This window comes from Gambusia affinis, linkage group LG15 (genome assembly GCF_019740435.1).
Source record: "Gambusia affinis linkage group LG15, SWU_Gaff_1.0, whole genome shotgun sequence".
In the NCBI taxonomy this organism is placed as follows: Eukaryota; Metazoa; Chordata; class Actinopteri; order Cyprinodontiformes; family Poeciliidae; genus Gambusia; species Gambusia affinis.
The window spans coordinates 12,678,128-12,697,496 of NC_057882.1; the positions used below are offsets into that span (position 1 = coordinate 12,678,128).

At 40.5% G+C, this 19,369-nt stretch overlaps 1 protein-coding gene across 1 annotated transcript in view; it reads right to left on the reverse strand.

Annotated features, from left to right (window-relative positions):
* Positions 1 to 19,369, reverse strand: part of LOC122844630 (Down syndrome cell adhesion molecule-like protein 1 homolog) — a 72,362-nt gene that overhangs the window by 28,032 nt on the left and 24,961 nt on the right. Inside the window, exons 4-8 of the mRNA XM_044140295.1 lie at positions 6,843 to 6,989; positions 6,448 to 6,726; positions 2,582 to 2,857; positions 2,173 to 2,469; positions 15 to 287 (exon numbers count right to left, since the gene is read on the reverse strand). Of these exons, the coding sequence (XP_043996230.1) occupies positions 15 to 287; positions 2,173 to 2,469; positions 2,582 to 2,857; positions 6,448 to 6,726; positions 6,843 to 6,989 (1,272 nt within the window). The remainder of the gene's footprint in view (positions 1 to 14; positions 288 to 2,172; positions 2,470 to 2,581; positions 2,858 to 6,447; positions 6,727 to 6,842; positions 6,990 to 19,369) is intronic.

Sequence of the window (19,369 nt, forward strand, 5' to 3'; positions counted from 1 at the left end):
CTCCTCACTCTTACCTTTAACCGTTACATGGACCGTCTGGTTGATTGACACTTGGGGCTGGATCAGAACGCTACACAAGTAGGTCCCTTCGTCGGCGCCCTTCTGCACGTCCGTAAGCCTCAGGGTGCCATTCTCAAACACCACTTGACGATGATTATCAGGCAGCTGCATGCTGTCCTTCAGCCACTTGATCGAGTAGTACGGGTAGCCAATCACGCGGCATGTTATATATGTGTTTCTGCCTGCCACCGCTGTGATATCTCGCATGGGTCTAATTCGAGGCGGACCTGGAGACACGGGGAAGAGAGGGAGGGGATGGAGGGAGGACACAGGGACAGACGCGAAAGTAGGAGAACAGGGCGGATGAGATGACGGAGGTCATAGGGGCAGCCAATGGGGACGAAAGGTGAAGAGATAAAAGTTGAGGAATGGAGTGATTGGGGCAAATTGACAAGTGGAGAGGAAGGTTAGTTATGCCCCCATTGCTAAAATCTGACTGAGGATATTTGTTAATATCTAATTACCCTAAGCAGATTTAAAATGTATCTAAATGAGTAAATACAAACAGAAAACTAGCTAGCTAGCTACATTTGTTTGATAGATACACAATATTGCCAAAGAAATTTGCTCATCTGTCATCCTATGCGGCACATGTGAACTTTAGTGCCATTTTTTAGGGTTTAAGATGATGCCACACATCCTCCCCAGCTATATTAGCTTCAATTCTTCTTTGGTAGCTATTCACAAGGTTTGCGAGTGTGAAAATGCATTTGTGAGGTCAGACACTGATGCTGGAAGAGAGAGCTTAGCTTGCCATCTCCTCCACAATCCATCCCAAACTTATTCTGTTTGGTTGAAGTCAGGAGTGTGAGCAGGTAAGTCAAAACTGATCTTTACTGACCTTGCTATTGTACTGGTGTGTAGTCATGTTGGAACAATCCTTGAGCTAATCTGAAGGCCACAAACATTTTGAAGCAATTGAGCCTACAGAAAGTTGGCAACCTCTGCACACGATGAACCCCAGCACATTTCACATGTCCAAGTTTCTGTTGTTTCCAGTCAATTCCACTTTTCTATCATACTACCAACAGCGGTGTTGTATGGACTTGTTCCAAAAGTGGCGTCCAACATTGATGCATTGATTCTATGCTGAAAGTCGCTGAACTCCATTCTGATGTGCTGACTGGCTTTTACGCAGTAGTGGCCATTGACATGATTAAAACACCAACTTCAATGATGATATGGTTGAGCAACTTTTGGCAACATAGTGTAGATACAGTTACAGGAAAAAAGAGTGCTCCCATGACTGTATTGACAGTTGTAGAAAAACTAAGCACACCCCTTGCATGTGAACTAGGTTTTGTAGACTTTCTCCTCTGTTGCTCTTCAGTATATTGAAATGAGAACAAATGTGTTTATACATCTTTCCTACAGACCCATCAATATGTTTCGGTGAATGCAACAGTCTTTTTTTTCACTGCAAAGTAAGCCAACATCATCACTTCACCACCACCAGTTAGTATAGTGAGTTTGTACCGACGTGGCGAGCTTGTTTTTCGCCAAATACGGAGCTGTGCGTTCTTCCTGTGGCAACTCCAGTATATTTTCCCGTAATCTTTTTGCAGGGAAAAGGGTCTCGCCTGATAACCCTATCAAAAAAGCCAAGCTTGTTCAGTCTTTCTCTAAATGTGGTGACATAAACTTTTAAAGGCAACGTGTTCCTCAAGCTCCAGATTTTTTTTTTTTTTTTTTTATTGATCTGAGCATCTTATTTTGGAGAGAATTTACTCTGACTGGGAAAACTTAAAAAGTTGGATTTAAAAATGTTCTTAAATGACTTATTAATCTTTCTCAGGTTGTTGAAGAGCAACAGTCGCTTCCTTAAAGTCTGAAAGTGTCTTCCGGCTTTAGCACTGCAGTAAGACACAAATGCTTTCTCCTTTCCCTTTAAATATTAGGAAGGCAGCAAGGGTGGACTTAGTTTTTGACAGACAGACAGACAGACAGACAGACAGACAGACAGACAGACAGACAGACAGACAGACAGACAGACAGACAGACAGATAGATAGATAGATAGATAGATAGATAATGATATTTGCTTTGATCTAAGCCCTGCATGTTTGTATAGAGTCAGGTGTGAGTGCATTTATATTGAAAAGCAGACAGGCACCTCTTACGTTTATGCGCGCTTGGTACTCGGCGCTACCGGCCGAGTTTCGTGCGACGCAACGATACACTCCCCCGTCTCGAATGAGTGGACTGCTGACGTTGACATGAGACACGGTCAGGCCGTCGGACAGGGTGTACTGGCTGGTCTTGTAGGTAGAATCTCGCACCACGGGCTCATCGTCCAGAGTCCAGGTGATAGAGGGCGGTGGGGCTCCTTTGGCAGCACACATGAGGGAGAAAGGCTCGCCGGGGTTCACCACCCGCTCGCTGAAGGAAGACACAATACGAGGAGTACCGTCTGAGAGTGGACAGAGAGGACAAATGGAGATGGAATAAAGCCGTGATTAAAACCAATTCATTCTGTAGACATCTCTTCTTATTAAGTATCCTGACGGCCTTTGTCCACGCACCCTCTAAGAGAATAATGGAAAAGTCCTGAGCTGTGTGGCCCTTTCGGGAAGCAAAGCATTGGTAGGCTCCGGAGTGGAACTTCTGAGCTGCAGTGATCTGCAGCGTGTCGTTGTGTTGTCCCTGTATGGAAATGTGCTGGTCGGGAACAATAGGCTCAGTGTTCCTGTACCAGCTGATGGTGTATTCTGGAGAACCCTCCACAGTGCAGGTGAAGAACAGGGTGCTGCTGATGCCTGTTTTCAGGTTCTTGGGAGACAGCGTCACTCGCAGTGGATCTGAAAAAAAAGAAAAAAGAAAAAGGATGTGATGACAGAATGAACTACCTGAAGGTATGTTCAGACATGCAGAGCAGAACAATAAAGGTATTTCTTTTTGTTGCATCTTTTATGTTTTCTTTATATTAAGTCTAAACACTCTCAATCAGCTGATTATGACACAACCAATCTATTAAGACAATACATACATTATAGTTCTTAAATACTCATTTTTATCAGCGCTAATAAACTTTTTCACAAAAAAAAACAAAAAACATTTTACTATGTGATACGAAACTGGAAGATTTACCAATTTTACACCTGAACGACCCTGAAAAGGGATTGATCAGTTGCAAAAAATAAAAATCTGATGCATTTGCAATCAGTGAGGTGTGTTCTCTCATTTAACATGCTGTTTTAGGAAATATGGGTCAGTCAGCATCTGTCTTCACTAGTAGTAAAGCTGAACGCTAACGCTAATGCTAAAAACCGCTCACAATAAAATAATTTTTTCTTTGATTGGAAATATTTCTGAAATATTTCCTAAGTTTGTGGGTTTCTTTCTCTTTCTCTCTCTCATGGGAATAGAAATTATTTTTACAGGCGTCTACGAAAAATGCAATGAACATTCAACTTAAAATTGGTAGATCTAACAGCCAATCACAGTGGAAAAAAAAATAATTCTGTTCTGTGCCATTTTCTGATGTTAGTTGCTAAATCTTGCACAAAATGACCAGATTAAAGACCACATGAAACAATACAAGTTTAAACTTTGATCTATTTGCAAAACGACAGCGCTCTGCAACATTAAAACACGTATAGAACTGCAACAATATCAATCAGAACGCTTCTTCTCTTCAGTGTTTCTGTGAGTTTTTGCTGGTGCAGCTCCGTGCTGCCTTCAGGAGGATGGGACATCAGAGTATCATTCACAAAATTTCATCCACATGGCGTTTACTGCGCAAATCAGTGCATTCAGTGGAAAACTAAAACTTCCAGATCCTTAATGCCATACAAATATGGGACAGAAACATGGATTATATCTTAATACAGACCTGAGTATTGATTTATAGATTAATAGTTTTACTGAAATTACGAAGAACAAAGATGGTTCTCAATCAAATCCTAATGAGTCAGATTAAAAGTGTCACGGAGTCACTGAACAACCTCGTGACATTAACAATGACATGAAAACTAATATTGAAGAAATAAATATATCAAAACTAATTAAAAACATAAATAAGTGCTAAGTTTTCTACTGATATGGTCTGTAAAGCAGTTTTCTTCTTAGATGGGGTCTCAACAAACCCACAGCACTTCAACAATATTACTTTACCTTTTATCTGGAAAATAGTGTCTGTTTGTTCTTGCCATACAGTACTCTGTATTAATTATTGCTCGAAAAGTCTTGCCATACCAGTTTATTCATCTGTATTTTCGCTAGTTTCTTAGTTTTTTTTTCTTCTTGTTCTTCATTCATTTCCATTTAGTTTTCTTTGATTAGTATTATCCTCTCTTGGTTTATTGTTATGTCCTCTTTAGTTTTTTTCCTTTTGCTAGATTTATTTTATCATTTGTATTGACGCTCAATCGCTCACCACCAGTAATCTTCACTCATCACCTGCTGCGCCGTCGGCTAATCATCATGTGTTTCACCTGATTTGCCTCTCATAGTGATTTTACATTGTTAACCGCCGGATTCGCTGATCCTGATTCTCATCTAGTTAGTTTGTTGCTCCGTTCTACATCTCGGTTCTCCTGTTTCAGAGTTTTGTGCGTGTCTTTTTCTTTTATTTTAACCTCCTACGGTGCGGAGCGGTCGGGAAGCATATCGATGGAGAAAAGCAGATTAACTTAAACCTTTTAAAACAATGGGAGGAAATCCCGGTATTCTTTATCGTGGAATCACCATTGGCGGGAGTTATTTATTTAAATTGGTTCATTTTTCTGAAGGATACAGTGAGTGTATCGTGATTTCAGTAATTACAAAAGAGCGATTTTCTGTTGTCCTTCCATGGAAGCGGGCAGCATCCAGACGGACAATAAAACACTTTTAAAATAAGTTGCTGCTTTGACATGATCACAGCACTGCCAAGACATATGTACAAAAATACTCAATAAAACAAAATGTTTGAAAATCAGACACCAGACAAGTGAATTACAGCAACGTCATCAGCCGGTGTAACGCTGAACTGACGCGGTGAAGCTACCAGTAGCAGGAGAACGGCCAAGAAGCTAACAGAAGCTAACAGAAACACTGAAGAGAAGAAGAGCTGGCATCGTTGCAGCCATGCATATTTTAATGTTACACAACACCGTTTTACCAAGTTGCTCAAAGTTTAAACTGGTATTGTTGTGCATATAAGGTGTAAGGTTTACCTTGGAGCAAACGCCCCCCAAAGGAACCTCAGCCCCCTCTTTGTAAAAATTTCCGCCAGCGCCCCCTGCCGCCCTATGAACGCCCCCGTTGAAAAACGCTACTCTAACCCACAACATAGAGAAAGTTTTTGCCATGCAGAGCGATACAGCGCTAAAAGTTTGAGTTGTTTTTAAGAAAACATTATTTAATTTTATTAATAGGATGGCTAACTGTATTATTTATCTGGAAAGTAGAAAATATAAATTGTAGTCTGCTGATAAAGGTATGAGCAGGTCAGAGCATTACACACCAAATATTTAGCTACAAAATCTCTGGTCAGAGCCTCTCTACTAAAAATGAAACATTTATTTTAAATTTAACAACGTCACTCTGAAACTGCTACACTAGACCAGCATGATGACACGCTGATTTAAACGTACAGTAGGTGTTTATGGTTAGAGAGGGCACAATCAGCAGTGGTGACTCAATCAGTTCGACACACTCATTAAAAAAGCAGCTGGAGATATCTCTTCACATCTCTGTCCACTTGTGTGTTTATAAGTGTGCCTGTGTGTTAAGGAGAGTACGTGTGTGTGTGTGTGTGTGCGTGTGCGTGTGCGGGTGTGTGTGTGCGTGTGTGTGTGTGTGTGTAAATGTCAGTGAGCAATAAGGCAGCTGGTGGTGTATGCTGGGGGGCATCGCTGCGTCTCCCAACCCCCCCCTCTCACCCTGTCAGAGTCACAGAGTGTGCTGCCATGATGTGCCCACTGGCAAAGCCTACTGCCTTTCCATTCTCTCCCTCTGTCTTGCCTTCCTGCCTTTGTTTCTTTGTATACTTCTCACAGTGTGCATTGATCTAACCTGCTCTTATTATCCTGCTATTACATCGTAGATAATGTCATTCCTACACTGTCTGGACATCTGATTGTCCCTTCTGTGACCCCTGGTCTTCTTTTCTATCTTCCTCAGCTTCAGTGTGTGTGATGGTGAATGGTGCTGGCAGCTGTGTTATGGAGTCACACTCCACAATTTACTGCCCCTGTCTCTCTTTTTGAGGGCTGATATGATGGGGCATCAAGCAGCTCACATACATTTGTTACCGACACACTCGAAGTGTGACCGCTGGAGAGTCGTGCCTCAAACCAAAAAGGAGACAGCTCAGAAATGTGTCCCTCTGCCACGATGATTCACTCAGAAGACACGGTGAGAAACTGTCAGGTTATTTGTCGCCAAGTGTGTGTGTGTCACACACCTATTACGTGAAGCTGTCCAGACACCTCCTTTGAGCCAAAACTGTTGGTGACCTCGCAGGCGTAGCTGCCGCTGTCCTCCTGCCTCAGGTCGCTGATGGTCAGCCCAGTCAAGCGCCGGGTCCAGCGGGCGTCTGAGGGCAGCGGCCGACCATCTTTCAGCCAGCGCACGGTGGGGCTCGGGTAGCCGCCCGCTATGCAGGGGAGCTCGATGCTCTGGCCGGCGTACACCTCCCCAGCTTGGAAACTGTCCAAGATGGTGGGCGAGGACTCACTCGGGTCTGAGGGTAGAGGTTTTGTTACAATTACTGATGAGCTAAAAGAGGAAACAAAACAAAACAAAACAAAACGGAAGTAAAATTGATTCAGAAAAAAAAAATTTAAAAACGGTGCTCACCCATTACTGACAGCCTGGCTCCGTTGCTTTGTCGCGTCTCACCACTGTACTTATGCTTGGTGATGCAGCGGTATGTGGAGAGGGCGTCCTCTTTCTGAACATCAGAGATGTAAAGAGCTCCAAAGGAGGTCAGGGAGAACCTGTTACCTAAAGAGAACATATCCACAGTGAAGAAGTGATGACCACAAATCAATTCATTCTCATTTAAACACAAACTAAACAGCACACAACAATACATAACACTGTCTCTACATGACAAAAGCTTATACTGACAAAGAGTTCAATGCACCAAAACAATTTTGGAAAGCCCAGAAGGTGATGTTATGGCTTTTGCAAGCTGTGGATGTAGCGGCGATACTAATAGGGAGCCATGTTTGCTGTGATTAGTTTCTTTATAAACACCCGATATAATATAAAACGTACTATCCCAGTCCCCTGTGCATTCTGACTGTGGAACAAATACGCTGCGCTTATTGCTAAAGGGTGTTTCACTGAGAGCTAACAGCTGCCTGAACAGTTGTCTCTACCTGCCTAATGATGTCGCCTCCAACAACCTGGCACTCGGTCAAGACCTGGAGGACAAACTTCGGTCACTTGAACAAAACAAATTGTCTCTCGCAATACATAACCCCTACTCTTCTGCATAATACCACAATAACTAATGTACTACAACAGATGAAATGATGAGCAGATTTCCAGGTGACAACGCTGCCTCTTCTCATTTTCCCTTTAGTTGTAATTGTTTGTTTTTATGTAAGCCATGTAAGGTTTTGACTTAGTGGCTTGGCTCAAAAGGTTTCTCCACTATTCAATGACTTTGGGCAAAACAATCACTTTTCTTCATATTTCCATTTTCCACTGCAAATATTTTTTTTTTCATAACTGTGTGTTTCAGGGTTACAAAAACTTTTAGATTCATTTTTCATTAGACTCCACTGAGCCTTTTACAAACAACAAAATGAACCCACTAACACTTAGTTTACAGATATTAGCTTTGCATAGGCATCTCTAAGTTAACCAATTATTTTAAGGCCTAAGTTCACACAGGAACACACAAGAAACCACATGATAACATGAGCCTACAGGGAGGTAGACTGTCCCCCGGTGACATCCTCCGTGCCGTCTGTCCTAGATCAATACAGAAGTCATTTAAGATTATCAGTCCTATAGATCAGCTCCACATCTTGTCCTCTTATTAAAATAACTGTTTAGACTTAAGTTATTTCTTTCTGAAACTCCCCTTTCAGAACATCATCACAACAATGCTTCTTATTATGCCATTTACAGCCATTCTTAGGGGCGTTGGACTGAGAAGTTGTTCATATAATGAGTTCAGGTCCACCAGGTGTTTGCCAATTGCTGCTGCCACTAGTCTGGAGGAACTACTGGGGACTGAAGCTCCATGGAGGAGCTTTGTTGAAATAGGTGGAGCAAAATGAGAGCAAACATTAAGACATCACCCAACGGTTGCCACGGGATCCTCAAACATGCATGACAGAATCAAAGTAACACTCTAGGTATGATTTTGATGAGGAAATAACATTATCATATGAAGTTCAATAATCCTTCCTTCAAGCTGCAAAAAACTGATAAATTCTTATATTAAATGAAATAATGAATATATTATTATAGCTACACTTATGTAGTAGTTGCTTTTCTGTTTTAAAATAAAAACAAAAATTTAAAAGATTTTTATGTTTCCATGGTTCCCAAAACTATTCACAGACCTGGAAAATTCAGTGACAAAGAAGTCTCTTTATTTTTACCAACATGCTTCTTCTCACTGGTAGTAATATGAAAGCTTTTTAGTGACCTAACCAGAGTCCTGACATGAATCTGATAGAAACTCTGTGGTGGAAGTTAAAGATTAGGGTGATGGCAAGAAGGCTCTCTAACCTCAAAGATGGGATTTTTCTACTTGTGGTTAAGAAGGAAGAGAAGTAAATGTAACAACATGAAACGAGATCTGCCCATCATGCTGAACATCAACATTTGTGACGTCATCTTTAACATTTAGGGGTTGAAAATCTAAGCCAGTGTAACTCAGTCCTGTTAATAATGATCGGTCCATTTTTGACAAGCACTGACTTAATTGTTTTTAACCTAACAATTTTTAAAGTGCACATTTTCTGATGTTTACTTAAAAAACACAGCAGTTCCAGTCATCTTTAAACTCCGCCACATCCCTCCGTCATGTCTTCCTCAGTTTTCATGCATCGTAAGTTCCCCTCAAGAAAAACTCGATTAAAAGAGTCCCTTATTAATAAAGTTATTGTATAACAAATAACAAATTGAGTGTGACAGGTTTCAAAATTGATTTAATGCACTCGGTTTTAATTTGCAAACATTTCATATCACCTGTGCGTTTTAGCATTCATCTGCTAGCAGCTGGTCTGTGCCCATGTGCATGTAAGTGTAAGTATGCACATAAGTATCAATATTTGATCTAAAATTCCTGTGTTTGTCAGTCAGGAGGCTGAGGAGATGTGGTGGAGGTGGCAGTTAAGGACTGTGTATGTGTTTCCTCTCACAACATCATGACCTTAGAGGAGGCACAGGCTGCAATTTCACAGCAGCCTTTGTTTGCCCCCCAGAATGAAGCCTTACAGGATAATGAGCACTTTAAGGCTGCTACTCCCACAACACCGAAGACATGCCTGTCACAACACTCTGACACAGGCAGGGAGAGAGAGGTTGCAGGAGAAAAAGGGGGGAGTCAGCTGGATCTGTCAAAGCCACACTTTTTGTCTCGGTCCCCAGGTCCTCTGCAGCGAGGCTCAATTCATCCCATCTGCAGCTTCTGAAACAATGCTGATTACACAACTCGTGTCACATAATCCCTCTCACTCTCTGTCCGTCCTGACCTAGTGGTTTGCTCACAGAATCCGTCTTGAGTTGACTCCCGTCTTTGTGTGAACTCTCATATCATCTGTCTCACCTCTTTTATCTCTCTCCCTTATGCTAGCTCTCAGTCTCTAAGCAGAGTGTCAGACAGAGTAAAATATTAATTACTAAATCTGAAATCACGGTGCTCCTTCAGTTTTTATTCATGTTGACTTGACTGGATAATGAGAAAGGGAGGGAGCATGCATCACACACACACACACACACACACACACACACACGCACGCAGACATGCACATGCAGGTGCAGCAAAATATGAATATAAAAATCTTAAAATGTGAGTAACTCTGTGTTTACTGAACAGGGAGGAAAATACCTCATCCACCAAAATCGTTCACTTGATCTGGAAACCCAAAAGACCCAACAACCTCTAAAACCAATGCATCTGAAAGTCTGGATTTGTATTAGTCTGATGCTATAAATAAAATCCAGTGCAATTAAAAAACTTCACAAGTCACCTAACTGGTAGATGTGTAATTTACTCTCAATAGCAGGAAGCCTCTGCAGAAGAAAATCCACAGAATGCACAGCAAGCATGTGGAAGAGGATGTTCCGGTCGCGGCCTTGACTTTTCAAGATTTAGGGAATTTACGACAGACAGAATTGTGTTTATTTGCTAAATGCTTCTGGCTGTCTTCCCACAAGTAGTTTGCTGGAAGTTTGACCCATTTCCCCTGACAGAACTAGACTGGCTGAGGATTGGAGGATGTCTTACTCACACATTTTATAGGCTGTACCTACAAAGGGAGTAAGATCAGGGCTTTATGTGTATTTCATAAAAATCTGACTTATTTATGCAAGGCAATTTGTGTCCCACTTTCAACATCCTGGATGATGCCTTGAGAAGTAAAGTTATTATTTTCCTTCTTTTACAAACTGCACCAATCCCCCCTGGAGTAAAACACCCACACAGCATAATGCTGCCACCTCCGTCCTTCACAGGTGGAATGGTGTCAGGTTTGCAGGAATGATACGATGGCTGGACATTAACATGTTATTTATTTCCTGTTTGAACAGATGGACGTAGCATCTTCAGGTGTCTGGAGACTCTATTCAAGAGTAAATGTGTACAAGTCTGAAATTCTTCTCCTGAAATCTTTAGATTTTTCTATGAGGAAGAAAGCTCCTCAAATGTTGTGAAATAATTAAATCTTACAAAGCAATGACATTACTATCTAGGTTGTCTAAAACTGACATAGTAATCTTAATAAAATAACACATTGCATGTGACTATGTGGTCAAAACTTTACTTCACAAACCTTAAACCCCTAAAGAAAGACTCACAAATGACCAAAACAGCTCCCAGGGACTCACAGACTAAAACAATTTGTCAACAACAAGATGAGTCTTTAAAAAATCTTTTCAGTCCTAAAGAAGCTCTTTGAAAGCAGCCGCGTTGCCTTAAGGAAGTCGACATTGTTGGATCTCGCCAGAGTTTGGTCAGCTTCAGTGAGATGCATTCATGGAAAAAAGATAAGCAAAATTGCTCATGATTCCTCCATGCAGATGGGCGCCAGATGGGAGCTCGTATTTCAGCCTCCTAATTCCAGCCCCTGCACCAGAATACCCAGAAGTGTTTCATAACGCCATAATAATAGCTAAAGTTTTGAATAAATTCATATTTGTTGCAATTTTCTCACTGGTTTTCCATGAAAAATATTTTTCAACTTTGCTGTTCACCTTCCTAAAATGCTTTGGGAAGGTGACATGTTGCTCATTTCGGACCAGCTTTAAGCACCCACGGGACCAAAGTGCTGTTAGCATTATGAATGATTTAACATGTTTGATGGGAATAAATTCAAAAAATTCAAAAATAAAATGACACATATGCTCATTTTGTCTTAAATTGGGCCTCAATTTGGAATGAATCACATGAATAAAGTCTAATCTGCAGGCCAGTTACAACTGGTGTTTATCCGGGACCTACTCTGTGTTCCCGTACAACGATTATCCGTAGTGTTGAGATTCATTACTCAAACTGATGTTTTTGTTTTTCTTTTGTTTTTTTTTATGTATTCAACAAAATGGCAGCCAAGCAGTGACATAACAGTAGTAACCTGCTGCAAGAAGGAATTTTAAAGTAGGGGAAGGTAAATGGGAGATATTACAAGTATAAATGTGTGCAAGAGAGAAAAGGAAAAGAAATATAAAAGCATGACGTTGTCTATAAATAGAGCATATACTGTAGCCTTTGTGGGTCCAAAGGTGTGCATGCAGCGAGTGTGAGTTAGGAGCAGCCTCATTTTCTCACATGCAAATGAAGGCGTCGGTGCAAAGATAACGAGGCCCATATTTCCACCTCCTCAGCGGGGCCATTATTTATTGATGTTCTGCATCTTCCCCCCTCCCCTATTACTCTCGTGCTTCCTTCATCCTCTCTCTGTTGCTAGGGCCTTCTCACCGCCATCACGTTAGGATTTCAGCGCACTTCCACCAATTACTAGATCATATTTTGTTTCGCAAATCGCTGAGGATGACAACGACCATGTAACCTTTGTAGTTTTTGGAAATACAAAACGGCTTTGGAAGTTGCTGAGATGAAAACGAAGATGCTCTAGATAAATTTATAGCAGCTTGGAGCTTAATTACTAAGTGCTATTGTTAAAAATATCTAAAATAGCACAAAATAATTTTATGTTGTGTTTTTCTCCAAAGGTCAAAGTGCAGTTCAAAAATTTAATTTTTTTTTTTTTTTTTTATCTAGCTGACTTTACCTTCTGGACATCTTTTTACAAATTGTAAATATACTATTTAGACTAGATCAAGTGATTTTAAAAGAAAGTTATGACTTTTTATAAGTTCCCTCTGCATGGACTCTGTCAAATCAGGCTGGAAAAGGCTAATGAGTCATTGAACTCTCACTCCTGTTCCTTTTTCTGGTGGATCATTACAATCTGTTCCCTGGCGTCCGCATCTTACTCAACACAGATTACAGTCAATGACAGCAGTTTATTCCCTAGAAGTCTCTCTACTTTAAATTCTAAAGCTTGCTAATTAAGACATCAGAGGATAGCAAGAAGTTTCAAAGGTAGCAGAAGGTCAAAGGTTTTGCAAACGGTGCAGAATCTGTCTGGACGTAGATTGTGTTTATTAAAACATTCATACCGCTTTTTTTTTTTTTTTTACATTTTCGTACTACCAAAGACCTTTATTCCTTTAATAGGGATTATACCTAATGCACCAACACAAAGCAGATAATAATAAAGAAGATCAAAGATAATACATTACAAATTTTTGAAAATAAAAATCTCTTGCATTTAACCAATTGTGAAACTACCATTTGTTGGAAGTGGGTCTTTAATTTTTAGGGGGGGGCTACATTCTTACTGGGTTTGCACATCTACATCTCAAATTACAAAATACATGGCTCAGTTGTATTGGATGGATAGAGTCTGTCAACATCAGAGTATTTGGGTTTCAGCTCGGACTTTCACTTTGATTCTAACAGAATGTATGTAGGCCACAAAGTTCAATTTAGAAACTTTTTCCACATCTTTGCAAACAGGACTTTCTGTGGCTTTATTTCAATAGTGGCTTTCTTATTGACGTTCTTCCATAAGGGTGAGATTTGTGGAGTCCAAATCAAGTCGACAGATACTTCTGATCTGCGGAGCTCTGCAGGTTCTCAACGGTTACCTTGGACCTTTTAGCTGTGTCTTTGAAGCTCTCCTTGTTGGATAAATTGGACGACCATGCTAAGATAGGTTTTGCAGTTGTGCGACACCTTTTCCACTTTCTGATGATTTAATAAACAGTACTCCATGAGACTCCAAGGTTGCAATTCTTTTATACTCTAACCCTAATTTGAACTTTTGCACAATTTTTTCTGTGATCCGTCTGCTATGGTCTTTAGTCTTCATGATCCTGTTGTTCACTTGCGATCTATAACAAACCTCTAAAGCCTTCATAGAGCTGCTGGAATTAAATTGAACTCTTTTCACTAATCAAGGGACTTTTGCTGGCAATTTGCTGCTATGGATTTTATTTAAAGGTATCAAATTAAAATTTTTTGTTGTTAAAAATTTTTTAAAACATTGTCAGTTTGCTTTCACTTCACATTTATGTACTTTTTTCTGTTAGTCCATCATACATAGTCTAAACATACAGTGACGTTTCTGTATGTTTAAAGGTGGTATAAATATGTTTTTCAAGGCTCTCTATCAATGAGATTGCATTTTTTTTTTCAGAATAGGGCACGTTTACACCAAAAATACTTCATGGATATAATAAATCACACATATTGTCTCCATTTTCTGTTGTCTGTTTTCTTTAGTTTATAATTAAAGCACAGCTGCTCTTAAAGCCACAGTAGTGGCTTTGAGTGCAGTTAAGACTTTTATATTTCAACAAAAGTCAAGCAAAAAATAAATGCACTTTCTGCAGAATATTTTAAAAGTTTTTTTGGTCTTTTCAACACATCAGAAATAGCTTTGCTGGACAAAACACTTTGAGTTTGAGTGTGAAAATATAATCAACATTCTAAATGTGACTTTATCAAAATTGTGCTCCGCTCTTCTGCCTTATACCTTTTGCTCTCAGCGGCAAGTTGCAGAGAAGAATTTGAAAGAAGGTGAGAAGACAGAAGGAAGGAGGAGCAGATCAAACACTTGTGACTGTCACCGAAAGGAGACAAAAGGAAAGAAAAAACATGCAGCATATTCTGGAGATATTTCCCTGCAGTGCTGGAATATGCGCGGTGCCCACAAATGCTGACATGATAGGCATGCACACACGCTCAGAAACACCAACCAAGCTTAAAATATATATCTTACACAAATGTATTTATATATATTTAAATGTTTGAATATTAGCTTCAAAAAGTAGACGATAAGTGTTTATTAATCAGAAGGAGATGGGAGAAAGGAAAGATGGGGAAAGTCAAAGGAAAGATGGAGGACTAGCTAAGGGGGATGCAACAGTGCATGTCTCTGTTCCCCATTTATGCAAAAAAGGAAGTTACATCTAAATTCAGAGCAAGAGCACACGGCAGCCTGTCTTTGCTTCTCTCTCTTTGTGCAGTGTAAATTTAAAGATCAATGCAGATCCAGGTGGTTGCCATGAAATATGTGCTTTCCTAGCTTTATTCTGTTATATTGTCACATATTCTGCCTATGTGGTTTACTAGATGACCACTAAAATATGGCCAGTCGCTGCAGTTGGATGATTTCCAGGTTTGACTGGTGGGTGGCTTGTCAAAAACTCAAAAATCCCACTTTTTTTCAATCTCTCAATGCACCATGTCTACCATGCTACCTGGTTGCAGAAAAAGCAACGCTCTTCAGTGTAGACATGTGTTCCTGAAAGAAGTAGTATTTGTAGAATCAGTGAGGTGCTTAACATCACTTATTTTAGGTGGTGAAATAGTGACACTTTGAACAGACACCCAGAAGGTCCAACATAGTACAACAAAAAAGTATTTTCACCAAAATCACACTGAAGCAGCTGCTTTATAAACACCAGCTCTGCTCACTGCAGAAGACAGTTTAAAATGGCAACTTTGTAATAATTTGTATTTACTTAAAAAAATAAAACATAATTTTATTGTGAATGTTTGATGTTTCCACTGCTTCCAATATAATTTATTGACCTCACATCACAGGAAAGCTGGGAAAAAATAAATTTTCAATGCTTTTCTTATGTTTTCCTACATAACCGTACAAAAATTACACATTGAAAATTGACCACAAACTTTGATTGGCGAGTCTCACACTGGTCTCCTTTTATTTCACAGTCAAATCAGGTTTTACTGCCACAACCGAGGCTCAACAACACTGATAAACCAGGGTCCATTCTGCTGCATTGCTCTAGCAAAAGAGATTTTGTTACGGCGGCCAAACCGTTCCTGCGGAGCATGAATCAATATGCCAGTTAAGTCCAACACAGCATAAGGAATGTCTGAATCTCAGCCTTCAGCTCTCTCTTTTTCTCAGCTCGCCTCTCTGTCACTTGTTCATTTTCTGGAAGAGGGTCGGTCGAGTCGCTGGGAGAAGCTGCGGCTCTGTCATGTTTTCATTAAAAAGCTACGCTTCACTGTCTAATCCTAACTACTGTCCTCTTCCCTAACCAATTCTGACTGCTTACCTCATCTTTCAATCATATGTGCCCTGCCTCTCGCCTATGTGTGATCTCTCGCACACCGACTCTGGGCGCGTGCGGAGGATGCTTGAAAGTTGAGCCGGACAAACGTAGGAGCAGAGACGGGGCGGGGTGGGTGACACGGACAGGGAGCAGAGTCCGGTTTCTGCAGCAATGAGACCTTGTCTCTTCTGCTCCACTGGACCCTCTGTCCCAATTTGCCCTGTGTGACTTTAAACAGTAAACACTGGGGGAGGGGACAGAGTGGAAGGGTCTGTAAAAAGTCTGAACGGATCGTTGAGGACAGAATTAAAACCAGCTGCATTCGCGAGATGCACACGACACAGAGCCACAGCAAGGACTGCGTCCCATCCCAACCAGACAGCCTAAATGGACCAACCCAGATAGAGGCAGCGGCAGGGAGATTAAGAAACAGTGGGAGCATCAGAGGAAACGAGGGATGGAGGGGGAAGAGGCTGAGCGGATGGAAGAGAAATAGGGAGAGATGTAGAAATAGGACTCCATTATTCATGACGTGTGTTTCATGTGCTGGGTGACATCTGGGACAGCAGTGATAATGAGAGTCCCACGAGACAAAAAAAAAAAAAAACTACATACACACACATCCTAATACACAGAATCATACAGACACGTGCTGCCACAGTCCACACACCTACCCTCTGCAGGATGTCCCATTAACTTCCACTGAACTGTTCATTCTCTATGCACCAAAATGTAAATTCAAAAAGAACGCAAGACTTTAAAAGTGTCCCGGAAAGCAAGACGCCCAACAGCACAAAGCTCTCACTTCTTTACCTTATTATTATTTTTTTTTTGTGCCTAGTTTCAAATAAGATAAAGATTGTCTGATTGTGTGTGTTTGTGTGTGATGCAGTGTAGTCCAGCTTAGCCCATGGCCTGGGGCAGTGAGCTGCATTAGCAGCGCTGAGTGAGCCGCCTGGTCTCTCCCTATTAGAGCGCTGGTGGCAGAGGAGTGTCACCGCCCAGCAAAGAGACACGCAGGACGACAGAGAACATAAATACCGCTAGACACACACATACACACATGAATACAGACAGTGACACACCACAGAAGGACAGGTAAATGACTCTCGATACAAACAGGACCAAAGAGTAATATAAAGACGTTTATTTCTAATAAGGAACACAATTATGAGAAATAGTTATATTTTCGTTTTCTGTGGAAACGCTCTCCTCCCTGCCATCACCCTAATATTTAGTTCTTGCCAGAAATTCCTCATCAGATTCAAGTCAGGACAGGATTCTGGTTTTCAAATGTAGAAAATAGTATTATATGTCAATAAAAACATGATCTTAAACATAAATCTGTATTAATAATTTTCAGCTGATTTGTATATATATATTTTTTGTAATTTCAAAACACAACTCAAAGAAACTCCCACTATCAAGCTGTTACAAAAACTCAAACCACTTCTCACAAAATCTGTATACCTTTAATATCAATTGCAGAAGTATGACAGAGTATAAAAGTCCAATGTGGGAAAAAACCCAATTTAGGTTGATTTTCAGTTCAGTTCAGTTCAGTTCAGTTATTTATATAGGTACAATTTAACAAATGCCATCTCAAGGCACTTCACAAAAACAAGTTTGCTTGACGTGCAGTTCACTGTTAGCACATTTTGCACCTTCGCCTTGCGGGGGCAAAAATCTCCTCCCATATGCTAACTGGTCTGGGCATCCCAGTTTGCTTTCAGGATTCTGTGTCTTTTGACAAGTAAAAAACTGACTGATAGTGTTTGGCAGAATACACTTCAGTTTGCATGACACAACTAACTACTGTTGCTGTCTCCTTTGTAGCTTTGTAGTTAAGATTTCTATTTAAAGTTGCAGTATGTAACTTTTATTATTAAAATATTTTTTCGCACTTTTATTGAAACTGTCACTATACTGTGACACTATAGTATGAGACAGATAATCTGTGAAAAATCCTCTTCCAGTGTAATCTAAAAACAACCAATCAGAGCCAGGAGGAGGGTCTTAGCGCTGTCAATCACCCTCTGTGTGGTGCTCCTCTTTCGCTACTCCCGCTCTCCCCTCCTTGCTCTCTCTGCTACAGCTAGAATAGCCTGTCATGAATAAACTGTTTTTCTGAAATGGTAAGTTGCTTCTCCGCCATTAACACATTTAGCAGCGAGTGCATGAGACTGATTGACAGCGCTAAGACCTTCCTCTTGGCTCTAATTAGTTGTTTTTGGTGAGGAGCGTTGCATTTTTTCAGATTGCAATAACAGCTGTCTGGAGGAAATTGATCGTTCCACAGATTACTTGTCTCATAACAGATAGTGACAGCTTTTTTCCTTTTTCTCCAATCAAAGTTACATACTGCACCTTTAATATCATGTTTATTTTGTGTTGATGTACCAGTGTGCCAGACAGGCTGGCCTTACTTTGCACCCTAAATGCATTTAATCACTTCCTCTTATATTCTGCTGTCACTTTTTGGTTGATAAAAAACACTTATCTGTAAAACATGAACATATTTCTGCAACGGGAGCAGCCCGGGTTCAAACAGGTTTTTATTGTTTGTAGCTGATTATAGTCCTAAGAGACTTTGACTGCAGAGAAGAAACCTAACCATGTGCTGAAGAATGTTGAATTATTGACTTGTATACATGCCACATTTTGTATGTACAAGCTAATCTACAAACAACAGCTGAGAAACAACTCTGTCCTCTTCCGTCACGTTAACCTCGCACAAGCCTTTCTGGTTTGTGCGCTGCTCATCTTCCTATCCGTTACAGTCAATCTCAGCCAGCAGTGTTGACTTGACCCATCTGTACGTTTGGACAGTTTATAGTGCGGAGAATCAATAGGTCTGATTGGGAGGTCATGTAGGAACATGGTGCCTGGATAACCTCCAGAGATCCCGTTCAATCCATGATCACGATTCCTCCCAGACTCTAAATGATCAGTGGTGTCAGATAAATTAAAAGTGAGTTATTTATAAATGTGGATATTCATAAACATGAAGTTGTCCATTTTAGAAAGACTTACTCCATGTGACTGTCTTATTAAATCTCATATAAAACACTCATGCAAGTTGAGAAGCTCTTTCTAAAGCCAGGATTAGAATAAAAATCACTGCCTTCCATAATGATGGAAAGAGACATGAAGATTGAAAACCAGATCCAAACTTCTTGCCACACTTTCCTTTGTCTTAGTAAATAAACATTTCCTTAAACACAATTTCCTAGTAGAGCCGCTCATAATCTCCTCGCATTAATCCGTCTTTCGTTAGCCTTAACAAAAGCATGGAAGGGAGCCAAAGAAAAGGGGGTAAAACCTCTTTACTTAAATCCTATTCCCACTCCAGGCCACATAAACCCTTCACCTCTTTTACTTTAAGCCTCGACACAAGCCTTTCTGCTTTCACTTTTTCTTAAAGACTCTGGATGAAGATTAGTGTCTATCCTTTGCAGCCCCAGTATGGACAAATCGCTTACCTAATTTTTAGAAAAGGTAGAAAATAAAAAGTGCACAAGCAATGCTAATCTTACAGGCTTGAC